This window comes from Nannobrachium achirus, assembly GCF_963921795.1.
Source record: "Nannobrachium achirus genome assembly, chromosome: 5".
Lineage (NCBI taxonomy): Eukaryota > Metazoa > Chordata > Actinopteri > Myctophiformes > Myctophidae > Nannobrachium > Nannobrachium achirus.
The window spans coordinates 43,113,425-43,127,210 of record NC_137814.1 but is presented as its reverse complement, the minus strand read 5'-3'; the positions used below and the strand labels follow the sequence as shown (position 1 = coordinate 43,127,210).

Below are 13,786 nucleotides of genomic sequence, written 5' to 3'. Positions count from 1 at the left end.
GAGGATTTGCATGTCTGAAGACAGCTTGAGGTACACGAAGCCTGTGCTTGTAATATATATCGTCAAGACTGTTTGGACTTACCGCAGGTTTTGCCTGTGTGCTTGCAGATGCGTGCATGTGTTATGCACTGTACGTGCGTGTGCATTTGTGTGTGTAAGCATGCCTGCACATGAGTGATAGCGCTTAACCTCACATTGTGAAATTCTAAGTGTTCATTTCATTTAGCTTCTAAATTTTAAATTAACATTTGATTTTTTACGATCAAGTTAGTTACTGGTTCTTAAAGTATATATAACCAATATTCTTTATCATAATTATTCAATTAACCTGTAGATTTTGTGTCAAGTATGAGGGAGAAGTAAGCAATTTACCCCGAGTGAGAGGACATTATGCTCTGATAATGTCCTGTGTGAGGGGGTGATCGGACGAGGCGAAGCCGAGTCCGATAACACCCTCACACAGGACATTATCAGAGCATAATGTCCGACCCCGAGTGGTAAATAGCTTTTCTACCACTTTTTTCCGTATACATGAAAGAAAACACATAGTTGTAACTTGCAAGGATATTAAGTTACAATCATTATTGCCTATAAAACTTCCGCGACGACAGCAAATAGTTCCACAAACAACATCTTCTACTCACCACCAGATGACGCCAACTCCATGCAGAGAAAGATGTCTAGCATACAGCTAAGCTAACGTCAGTTAGAAGGACCGTTCCGGCCGTAAATAGAGGCTGTTCGCTTCCAGAAAGGCATAGGTTCAGAGAAAAGGGGCTTTAAAGTTGGCGGATTGCATTGGATCCAAATAAATCGGCGACGTCGTACGCACGTTAGTAAACATAGGACCGCTACGACCGTCATATGTTGGTTGGGGGAAAGGTGTTCCGACTACCTCCTGAAGTCCCCGGATGTACACTGAGGCGCATTGATCTCGTCCTCACACAACTGCGGCGGTTGTTCTGCCATAACCTCCGGAATTTAGCCAATCAGAATCCAGTATTTGAACATGTGACTAGAAAAAGTGGTAGAAGATGACAATAAAGCAATTAAGCTCCTAATGTAGAGCACTGTGTTGTACATTTTCATTTAATCCTGAGGGTGCACAAATGTAATTTGTACGCTACAGGGAGCCAGTAACCATCAACTATTCAGAATATTTTACATAGTATATCAGATCATAATGGAAACAATGGAAAGAAGTCTCCAGGACTTTTAACTTTAACGCTTCCAGTGCCGGGCCACTTGGGGGCGCCCAAGGTCTGTTGAGTGGCCAGCGTCTCTCTCATAGACGAGCGTAGTAACATACAGGGACCCACGTGGCAGACGCGTGTGTACATGTTTGTGCATGAGACACAAAAGACCCGGATGAAAATAGCAACAGGATTGCTATAAGCTATCACAATTTAGAAGCCTGATTTTCGGCGATTTAGCCGTAAATAAAACCTTCCAGCTTCCACAGAGAACACAGTTCAGAGAAAAAGGGCTTCAAAGATGTGAGTTTGTATTGGATTCGACGGCGCGATGCGGCGGCGTTACCCGATTACGGGCCGGTGGAAAGGGCTTTCGGTCGGCAGCCTAGATTTTAAATTTAGAGCCAGGCTTGGTGCGGCCTCGGATTATTTTATTCATTTTATTAAAAAAGCCGGACTAGTTCGGGATAGGCACACTGGAATACGTCGCGCCGCCGACAGTGAACATTCAGTGAACATTGGGGGGGTCTAAACTTTATTTTAAACCATTTTCAATGGAATAAATCGTCGGACCATCTAAAATGGCTCGTTGGAAAGCACTGGACGAGCCAGGACCACCCACGTTGGTCCAAGCAGCTCAGGCTGAGTAAAAAAAATATATATATATGTTTTTTGCCGAAGAAAAGCCGAACTTAATATATATGTTTTTTGCCGAAGAAAAGACGAACTTGTTCGGGATAGGCACTAAATGAGTTAATATCTTACTGTACCACGTGCTGTTAACATTTCCAACAAATTAAGTATTCAATGAATCAATCAAGTCAAGATACTGATTTTGCTAAATACTTTTGCCGAGGACCCCCCCTGAAAGGCCTTCAAGGACCCCTGGGGGTCCCCAAATTGCACTTTGTTCAGCTGATGAACGAAATGATTTGCATTGATGGTTCGGGTACGTACGTGTGGTGACAGTAGCAGTGACCGGCTGGCTGCGGCCCTGGTCCCTCAGAGCCACCAGGTTCACTGTGTATTCCTCCCCTGGCCTCAGGCCCGTCTGCAGGAAAGAGGTGATAGTGCTGGGCAGCTGAGCTGTCATCCCTCCATCGTTGTCCTGGAAAGGGACACAGCAAAATGAATAAAATAACAGAGATAAGAAGTTAATAAGCTGAGAGGAGACAGAAGTTTCCCAGCTAAAATGATTGCCTGTGTATACCCAAAGTGGCCGTGGTAGTCCGGGGCCATAGGATAGTTTAGGGCAGCGGTGCCCTAAAGGTTAGAGTAGTGTGCTTGTGGCTGAAAGGTTCCCCCGTTCGATTCCCCAGACCGGCAGAAGAAATCTGTGTAGAGATTGCTAGGGAGGTGAATAACCATCACCTTCCCTCAACACAATTAAAGTGCTCTTGAGCAAGGCACTGAAACCAAAACTGTTTGGTTTCAGTGCAGCTGCACAGTGGCAGACTGTGGTTGTACTGTAGTGGGCAGTTCCCAGGTTTCAATGTACTCTATGTGTGGGATCACTGTGTCTGTATGACTGTGAAGGCATTGCTGAAAAAGAGCCTTTGCCCTCTCCCTCTCAAATGAAACGGTTCAATACAATTCAAGTAATCATAAATACACAGCAAGTATTCCTGAGTATTTTGTTTAAATCTGAGAGCCTAAAGGTAGAACTGTAGGTGTCTCAAGAAGACAGCATGTAGTCCTTTAAATATAGGCCAATTACCATGGCAACCAGCAACAAGCATTGCGGAAGTTAAAGAGAACATTTCCTGCTGCGAGCAGTTTATTTTCTGGGTGGAGCTAAACCTCCACCACCTGATGACATGCTCAGTTGAGTTTCAGTGATGTCATCAGAGTCACTGATGAACTACAGTCTTCTGCCACGGTACCCCAGTCTTCTGATGCTATACCAGAGTACAGCGCCAAGTCCGCCATCTCTTGGCCATGTGTGTCATACTATACACTGGAGTGCATCGCCATCTTTTGGATAAAATAATTATTTCACTGCCTTATATACTTAACAATGTTATTTAATCATTATAATTTGGCTGGGTGGTTTTTAGCATATTATTTTGTGGTCTGACAAAAGACGTAATACATAATACTGCTTATAGGCCTACTCATACTGGGTTAGAGTACTTCATGTTTACAGCCTCTTTAAGTACACCGGTCGGGTTTAAACAGCACATTTAACTTGTTGGCTTCTGTAGTGGAGGGGAACATGTCTGAGGATTGTATTGCATGTTTTATTGATTGCTCGCTTTAGCATTCACAAGGAGCCACACCATCTACAGTAGCTTATCTGCATCGTATCCTTAGATTCCAGACTGCCGCCGGCTACTGTATATATTTATACAGTTGCTGGTGTGTCTGCACTTTTTTTTGTCTGTCCCCCATGCTGTGTGAGCAACTACAGTAGTTGTAGTCAATAATAATTATTCACTACTAGAATTTATTGTCTGCTCTAAGATAGTGGTGGAGCAGCACAACTATGGTGCTGATCGATTTTTATTTATTTAACATTGCATATTCTATTTAAAAAGAATCTTCCATATAATGGCAGAAGGCTAAATGAAGTGTTACACTTCACTGACGTATTCAGGACTGGGAAAGATATTTATTGTGAATAGAGTACATTTAGCATCATTTATTCACATTCAAGCCAAAAAGAATATTCCACAGTTTACTCAGGCAAGCAAGTTTTCTCTGAGAGTGTAAACAACTTTAATTTTGCAGTCAATCCTTAATTCATACTTCACCGTAACATGAAAACTTTTGCACAATTTCAACCATAATGTCCAAAATATGCCAGACATAATATAATATTGTGAAAGAATTTAAGCTCAAATTGGAATTTGATATGCTGCACAATTCAGCCGTGACCCCTGAACCCACGTTCATTTCTACCGCTTTTAAAATGATAACTTACTGTACATATAAATGATTCACACAGTCAGTGTTGTAGGGCTAGAGGAAGTCTGTGAGCTGGCTGCAGCCTTTCAGAAGAAGCAACATTCATTGCATTTACCCTGACATTCATCCATGTTGAATCCCTGCTATTCCCAACTGTTCTTGGAGAAGGACCTGAGTTCCAAATATAAATCCTAAAGACAGACAGATGCTAACCTGCATTGCCATGCCAAGTTTCCCCAAAAACATGGGCAGTCTGCAAGGTTAATTCCACACTACTACAAATTATGGATTTCTAATTGGTAATTATCCTTTGACTTAAAGTATACTCCAAGAGGTCAAGAACACTATTAGATCACATTATGAAATAATCACCTAAATAAAGCTTTTGGAGAGAAATGTCACGGACACAGAGCACTGCAGAGGGAAGGTGTGTGTGTGTGTGTATGTCTGTATCCAGCTGATGCCAGTAATGGATCGTTAATGGATCAAAGGATGGCAATTATGTCTCTGCACTGTCAACTGGCTGCTGTTATACCGATGCATACTTTTCAAGCAGACAGGTTAATTGGTTCTTAACTTATTTTGTTTCAACTTTAAGGAGTGCATTTATCATAATAATTATAATAACTAGAAGTGTCTAGTCGGCGACCTGGCCAACTCGGGAACAATGTAAATAGGGAATGAATGCCCCGCCCTTTAATGCAAACCCCATTATACCTGTTGTCATAGGACCCGTTTTGACCATCTGTTTGCCTTTGTCCACTTATGCCCATATATGGAGATCTCTGCAGACACAGTACCGGCGCCGCATACGGGCATCCATTTTATGCCCATATATGGAGATCTCTGTGAATGCCCTACCCTTTAATGCAAACCCCATTATACCTGTTGTCATAAGAGCCGTTTTGACCATATGTTTGCCTGTATCCATTATTCACCTGGTTCTCTAAAAGGCACAGCCCGCTAATTACCCTGAACTTTGCTCACCTCAAAGTGAGAGGAAGAAAGACTTTAGTTTATGCCACACTCAGAGAGATTTTTTGTTGATGTCAGAGCCTTTTATGAAGTGATGTCACAATGAGTCATCGCTTGCTCCGGAACAGCCCGATGTCAGTCATCTCCGCATACAGAGATTCCGAACCTTTCGTGCCGGATCTGAAAAACTGTGTATCGGGTCGGGTCGAGGCCTAGCTAAGAACGTAGGCAAAGGTCTGAGCTATCTGTGTGCGAAATTTGGAGTCTGTAGCACCAACCATGTGCTGTCAGGGCTCATCCATGCGATTCGGGCCAATTCGGATTCGGCGTCCATTGGCTTCAATTAGTAGTCAGGACTCCGCATATGGAGATTCCAAACCTTTCTCGTTGGTTCCGGAAAACCGCATATCGGGTCGGGTCGAGGCCTAGCTAAGAACGTAGGCAAAGGTCTGAGCTATCTGCGTGCGAAATTTGGAGTCTGTAGCACCAACCATGTGCTGTCAGGGCTCATCCATGGGATTCGGGCCAATTCGGCCTCGGTCACGATGGCGGTATAAGAGCAGCAACAACACTAGTATATCCGAACTGTCGCTGGAGTAGCGGGAACACTGCCGTAGCCCCCGCAATGTTGCGGCCCTCGGCTTGGTACCCTAGACATAATTTGGCCCTTGGGGAAAACTAATTGGGGAACCCTGACCTACAGTATGGCCAATAACCTATGACTAGCCGAACAGCAGTGTGAGAGAGCTGTCAATCAAACATAGTTTGTCCATGCTCACACACAGCTATGTGGTCATTTTAACTGCTTTGGCTCATCATGCCTCTCATTCATGGTTCATTCATTATTCATCACAGTTCATAATAATTGTATCTGACTTGAATTTAACCTGATAATGAAATGCCAAGCAGTGTATTAACAAGTGTATTAACCTTAATGATTGACTGATTGAACGAATGATTGATTGAAGGTAATAGCTAGACTGGTGGATGTATGGATGGATATCTAGATGATTTTAAATCATTTTAAATTACGACTGGTTGATGGACTGACCAACTGATTAATTGATTGATTGATTGATTGATTGACTGCTTACTTTCTTGACCGACTGATGGAATGATGTACAGTTTTTGACATATCGTGATTATTACACACACAATTATACTTTGCTTGCTTGCTTGAGTCCTGAATACCCAAGCCACAGATTGCTGCCCACATCACCTCGTCAGATATAATACAAACGATGCCACCGCTGACTTTGTTAAAGCTCATGCCATGTGCTTCATCTCTCTCTTTATCTCTCCACTTTTGGCAACATGGTGAAGAAACCTGTGTTTGTCCTCATAGGCCAAAGCTTTTATCCCTGCTTCCATTACGAGATTGTCCAAATTCACAATCCCCATTGCTGGATTAAATTCAAAGGGGGTGGGACTGCGGGGCGCTAATATGATTTCCCCGGTGGCACGAAGGAGAAAGGGAGGGAGGGGTAGAGGGAATAAAGGTACACAAGGAGGAGGTACAATACAAAGGATGGAGGTGTACGAAATAAGGAATGGTGGTTGGAATGCAGAAAAGCGAGGGAAGAAGTGAAAGGGGGGAATAATGTCGAGGGAGAAGAAGAAGAAGAAGAAGAAGAAGAAGAAGAGATACTGTAGCAAGGTATGTATGGACTGAAAGAGAGAAGGAGGGGCAGTTGACAGCCAATAGTCACTGGGTCCTTGAATACTTTGACTGTATCTCTCTCCCTCTCTCTCTCTCTCTCTCTCTCTCTCTCTCTCTCTCTCTCTCTCTCTCTCTCTCTCTCTCTCTCTCTGTCTCTGTGTCTTTCCTTTTGAGCGGTGGTCACAACGCTCCTATACGTGGCCGTGTGTGTGGGTCTGTCTGTCTGTTTGTCTGTTTGTCTGTCTGTCTGTCTGTCTGTCTCCGGGTATGTAGCCTGCAGTAACCTTTTCTGACCACACAGGGGCGCTGTTGTTCAGGATAGGCCAGGCATAGGCCAGGCACACTCACACACAAACACACACAGGGGGCACACACACACACACACACACACACACACACACACACACACACAGGGGGCACACACACACACACACACACACACACACACACCACCGCTCAGTTCACACGAGTGTGATTTTTTTCTTTCCAAACCCAAAGGATGACAACAGCAACCAAAAGGGGAAAATAAAGTCACCTAAGCCTGCCCAAGCCAAAGTCTATTCTCTGAAACGGAGGAAAACCAATTACTGTGAGAGGGCATACGATTAGAGTACCTGAAGAACCTGCAGTTTACTGAGGGAATTAAAGAGAAAGGCTTTAGCTTGCTGACTTTGGTTTAAGGGAAGGTCTTGTTCTCGGCAAAGGGTTTGATGTCTCATCCATCTAATAGCCAATAAGCTTTAGGCAATCCCCCTTGTCTGATCCGGTGCAGACTTGGAGCTGAACACGGGCCAAGAAGGTCCAGACCGAACCTCTTCCATGAACGGTAGCTTCATCTCCCTCTCCTTTCTCACAATGCCTACTGTCTTCTTCTCCTTCTTTCTCACAGTGCCTTCCTCTGCCTCTGCTTTCTGGGTTAACATTCAAAGTATGTTGATGAAAGCAGTCCATGTTTTTTCTTTCCATTTGACTGGCCCACAAGGAAAATGTATGCTATAGCATTATGATGTGAGAGTGTGCACGTGTGTGTGTGTGTGTGTGTGTGTGTGTGTGTGTGTGTGTGTGTGTGTGTGTGTGTGCGTGTGCGTGTGCGTATGTGTGTGTGTGTGTGTGTGTGTGTGTGTGTGTAAGTGTGTGATTTGTTATTAGACACATGTACGATGCATGATGTAATCACATGCGCGTGCGCACACACACACACACACACACACACACACACACACACACACACACACACACACACACACACACACACACACACACACACACACACACACACACACACACACACCGACACACCGAGACACACAGACCTCCCTCTCTCTCACACGCACACACACATGCAAACGAAGCACGGACGTGGTGTGTCTTACCTTGGGGATGAAGCTGATCTCCCATCCGTCAAAAGAATAGTACATGGGTTGCCACTGCACCTCAACCATGGTCTCCGTGATAGATTTGAAGAGTAAACCATTGGGATTGGACAGATCTGGAACAGTGGCGGAAATGTATTACTGGACTCCACTGGCACACGCCACCATAAAACACAGTGGTGGAAAAAGTACTCACATTCTTTACTTGGGTAAAAGTGTCAATACTCCAATGTAGAAATACTCCGTTACAAGTAGAAGTCTTGTATTCAAAATTGACTTGAGTAAAAGTACAAAAGTATTGGTATCAAAATGTACTTATTGTACCAAAAGTAGACAGTGCTCATTGTGCAGAATGTCCCATTTCAAAATTTCAAATGTATCCACAACTTTCCAACGTTCCATCGTGCATTGCGCAGAAGGTCTGTGGCAGCTTCCGGCGCCGCAGCCGAGTGTGATCTACAAGCTCACAACGGTTGCATCTGCGACGCAACGTGAGCTTGTATGTCTGCTGTTCTCCGGAAGTGTCCCACAGATAATGCTACAGTAAATTCTCGCGGAAACAGGTGGATAAAAATCTTTTGAAAATAGCAGATCTACAAGCTCACAATGTGTCGCAACGCGACGCATTGTGAGCTTGTAGATCGGCTATTTTCAAATGGCCAAAGTGTATATAGAGCTGAAGTGGTTAATGTATGTTTTGTAATAATAATCATAAACTCCAAAGTAACTAGTAACTCAAGCGCTCAAATAAATGTAGTGGAGTAAAAGTACAATATTTGGGATATATGAGATATACTGTAAAAGTACTGAAAATTGGAAATATTCCAGTAAAGTAAAAGTACCTCAAAACTACCTTAGTTACTTTACACCACTGCATAAAACAACACTCCATCTCCCTCTCATCACTCCCATCCCCTGGACTGCACTCTTCCTTTTTTTCCCCCTTTTTTTTTTACTCTAAAGCCTGATTTATATTTTGTTGTAAGTTGTGTGCCAAAAACAGGAAATATAAAATTGGCCATTTTCGCTGCATCACCGTTGCGCGATGGAGCATAATAAATTAGGTGTTATTGTATTTGCATCTTGGTTATTTGTTATTCATTTGTTTAGAGAGGAGAGGAGACTCATTGTGAGCGGTGGCTATCTATTTGTCATGGTAGACAGAAAGCAAATGTATATGCACTGTACATAAAAACAATGAAACCTGTACAATTCCATTATACTGTAGCTTGGAACAATTTCTCCCCAAAATATGCATATCCATATCGTTGCTGTTTGATATTATTTATCTTCTATTCTAACAGTGGAGCTAGAGACTTTATATTTATGTAAATTATTATCTGTCAAGCAACTCAATCTTTAGAGAAGTTTAAAGGTATATTTCTCTACTTTTGAAAGGAGCAGCTACTTGATACCGTAAACATTCAGTAATTTAGCTAAATTGGTTTAAGTTTGTCGTCCAACATACTGTACAGAGACATCAAAAAAGACATTCAACCATGAGAATGTCTGACTGTGTGTAAGGGGAAAAAACATAGAATTCCCCCGAGACTATCCACTAACTTTCTCTTGAAGTAACTCAAAGGCTCGTGTCATGAACCTCGGAATGTTCTGAGTTCTGAAAATAAAAACTTTTCCCTGGCCAATGTAATTTTCTGGCAAATCAGTTCCTACGTTCCTCCCAAAATTACAATCAGTTCACGGCGCCCATGCAGCTCACACTTTCCATTAATATAACTCAAATTTCACTTTTCTTTCCGCACAGCTGTGCTAATCAATTCAAATCATCAAGTCGTCCACTTCCTGATTCAATTTGGAGAAAGGCCATAAATCATCATAAATCATACCATTCAGCTGAGAATGCAATTAAATTAAACATATCTCTCACCTAGGCGCAACTGTATGATCTCTGATGATGAGAGAGTGTGGATTATGTTGACAGAAGAAATAAGCTGATGCTTATGCATGTTTGCCTTTGAAAATAGACCATAATTACGGTATTTGGTTGCATTTTGTGCATTTCTGAGACCGACTAGCTCTAAATGTAATCTTACAGTCGGTGGCCAAGCTGGCGTTATCATCAGACAGGTGGCAGAGGTTCAGGGTGCATGCGCAGATGACACCAAACAGGTGTTACAAGTTGGAATCACACCCGGGTTGGCACAACATGCAGCGTTCTCACACATTCACCAACAGTAGAAGTATGTGGGTTTTTGGTGTTTGCGTGTGAAACATATTGCATAATGCATGTGCGAGAATATATAGTACTATTTATAAATTCTCTTTTTTTAACTGCATAAGCCCTACATTTCTAAAATACGGTAGCCGCTCTACAAGTGGGCATCTGTGGATTGGAATATCCTTGCTATTTTTGTTTGAATATCGTCTAGTTTTACAATTTTTTTTTAACTTTTGAAAATATTTAAAAATGTTGGAACATTTTGAAAAATGTTTGCCTATAGCCCTAATGGCATGCCTAAAAAAAGGGATGGCATGTTTAATCAAAATTGTGTTTCATCGTATAACGTGTTTGTGACTTTCATTATTTTTGGTAGGGCATTATGTATTACCGCTGGGAAACCCTTGTCAAGTACTATGGCGGTGGTAACATTAGTACTCCACTGTAGTGCAAGGTTGACCACAGAACAGCCCTTTGGAGTTGTTTGCACGTTAAACGGGGGGGGGCCTATTATGACAAGCCCAGGGAGACCAGAGTTCAAGGGGTTAAGAGCAGACACAGAACGTGAGGAGGTGGCTGCATCCTGCAGCCTATTCAATTATTTAATGTTTCAGTAGCTATTCAAACCCCCATGGCAAAGTGCCAAGAAAACCAAAACACACACTCACTCGCACTCGCACACACACAGACAAGACACTCACAGGTGGACATGGTGATGCTGGCTGGTACACTGATGGTATTGTTGATGACAGCGAAGACGTTGATGTTGTACTCCATGCCTGCCACCAGGTCCGAAATGGTACAGGAGGTGACGTTCCCTGGGAGCCTAATCTCTAGCTGAACACCTGAGAGAGAGAGAGAGAGAGAGAGAGAGAGAGAGAGAGAGAGAGAGAGAGAGAGAAAGAGAGAAAGAGCATTACAGACAGACAGACAGACCGACATATCGACAGATCAACAGATCGATAGATAGATAGATAACTCTTCGCACTGACCTCCTGGGGTGCTGGGGGTATAGGTCACTAGGAAATCTGTCAGCACCACTGACCCTTCCCACTCCAGGTCAATGGTACGTTCTGTCGCTCCACGCACTCTCAGGTTCATGGCAGGGGCAACTGTTGAGAGAGAAAGGTAGGTGGGAGGTGGGGGTTTGTTTTAAAAAGATTCTGGCTTCTTTACTTCTTTACAGAAACCTCTTATCTCCATGTTTTAACTAATGCCCTACTTGATCATACAACAGCATCACACAAAATAATCAAATGTAGCAGATCTACTTGCTTGAAACACGGCGTGAAGCGACACGTTTTGAGCTTGTCGATCTGCTACTTTTGCTGTTTTTGAATTCGAACCCTGAAAAGTTTGGGACATATGAGGTTTCCTCCCGACAGAGACGATATCTGACAGGAATATCACATCACTTCTCTCAGTCTCACTGAATAATTCAATCACAACGCTAATTACAAAACTAATGTTAGCCAGTGCTGACCTATGAATTGCAGGCTCCATTTGTTGTTAGTGAAAGTACCTACTTTGGTTTTCAAATGGTGTGTGCCCAATTAGGCACACCAAAGGCCACGTAAAATATTCAAGGCCCACCTGTATTCAAATCTGTGCTAAATAGCCAACAAGTTGTTATTCACTCTTATCCCTCAGTATTCTGGCCCCAGTGTTATATTTCTGTACCTGTAAAAGTGAAAAACACTGCCCCCTAGTGTTGGGTATTTAAGCCTCAGTTGTTGAAATTCCTCATTCCTCACCAGTGTTGCCAGACGTACGATAATTATCGTATTTGTACGATAATTTGACCCCCTGTACGATGTACGATCAATAATTCCAAAAATGACCAAATGTACGATAATTTCGGCATATCATCAAAAAGAGCGTTAATTCACTATTTTCCCTGGCTGCTGATCTGAGATCTGGTTTGGCTTCTCAAAATAAGCCAGGAAATCAGTCAATCTGACCCTAGATCTGTACTTGGAGGCATTAAAAACACTGGTTGCATCTTTCCAGACCAGTTTCAGGCTTTTATTTGTGTAAGCTCCAAGAAGTTGCCTGCCTCCACACAGCATATCTGATGCGTTTTTGTCACGCAGGAGTCTAAAACGAGGTCGTTTCTTACACTAAAGACGCATTTTTTGGTGAAATTACGTTTTTACGCGAGTGATTTCTCTTTTTTTGGCCGTGTACGATAGTTTCATGTCAAATACGATAATTCTGAGCCTCCGGTACGATAATTCAACATTTCCCATCTGGTAACACTGTTCCTCACCCAGACACAGAGAGGGAAGGAGTGTAATGCTGCCACTGCACTCTGTGTTTTCTTTGAATGTTTGCCCTTGATTCCGGCACAATCTGTAAGTTCATGCACCATTGTTGTACATTTATGTTTTGTTTCTTGATATGATGTAGTTTTGGGGGTTTAATTCATGTTTATGGGGACATTTCATGATGTTTAAAAAGTTTGTTTGGTGAATGTACACACCTGGCCTAATCAGCTGCCTGTGCCCAGTGAGGGCTTAATTGAGAGCAATTGTGTTGTCATGGTGACCCCTTTGAAGTTTTGCCTGCCTGTTCTCTGTGCTTGTGTGCTCTGATGAGAAGTGTTGTTGGAGTTGTTCTGTATGTTAGATCATTCCAATTCTCATTGTGATTTGTTTTTCTGTATTTTTGTGTGTTTACAGTTTCACAAAGTAAAGAGTTCCATAAGAAACTGAAGAACTGTCTCTCAGTGTTTCTTTGCATGGGATTAAACTGTTTAACTCCCTGTCAAGGCTGACCTAAGAGCTAAGGACAGTAGAGTGAAAAGATTGTGCCGGAATCAAGGGCAAGATGTCGGGCTTTCCAGATGTCAGTGGAGCATCGAACTTGGAGGTCAGATCTGAGTCCGGAGCTTCATCAAGGTCATCAAGGTCATCATCATCACTTCGTTCCAGTAAATCACATGCAAGCAAGGCATCATCTGCACATCATTCCCGTAAGTCACATGCAAGTAAAACGGCAGCCTCACATTATACGTGTAGATCACACGCAAGCCAAGTTGCAGCAGAAGCAAGGGCGAAGGCTGAAGCTGCATGCACAGAAGCTGAATATGCCAAATATCAAATAGACTTGGAGATCGAAAGAACACGTATTGATGCAACATTAAAGGCCCTCAAAAAGGAGGGGAAAGCTAAAGCTGCATTAGCTGCTGCAGAGGTGTTAGAAGCTGCTGCAGAGGATGGGAGCTATAAGAGTCAGGGGGTGCCCATTATCGGTCCCCCTTTGTCACGAACTGCGTCAAGACAACGCACTGATGACTACGTCAAGACACACTTCAACTCCCAACAAGAGGATGAAGACGATGACAATGGACAGACAGCAGGCACTTCACAGCCCCAATTGACACATTTGACAAGCACTACAGGTGTCAGCCACCACATCTTGCAACATGTCTCTCTTCACACGCCCCAACAGTCTCATGACTCTCAAGCCATACACCAGGCCACCTCAACCACGCCTC

The 13,786-nt window shown here is 43.1% G+C and overlaps 1 protein-coding gene across 1 annotated transcript in view; it reads right to left on the bottom strand.

The window, feature by feature from the left end:
* tnr (tenascin R (restrictin, janusin)) overlaps positions 1-13,786 on the bottom strand; it is a gene marked incomplete at both ends in the record, with an annotated part of 284,483 nt that overhangs the window by 78,205 nt on the left and 192,492 nt on the right. The window contains 4 exons of the mRNA XM_080725805.1: positions 2,151-2,301; positions 8,109-8,224; positions 10,989-11,132; positions 11,280-11,399. Of these exons, the coding sequence (XP_080581931.1) occupies positions 2,151-2,301; positions 8,109-8,224; positions 10,989-11,132; positions 11,280-11,399 (531 nt within the window). The remainder of the gene's footprint in view (positions 1-2,150; positions 2,302-8,108; positions 8,225-10,988; positions 11,133-11,279; positions 11,400-13,786) is intronic.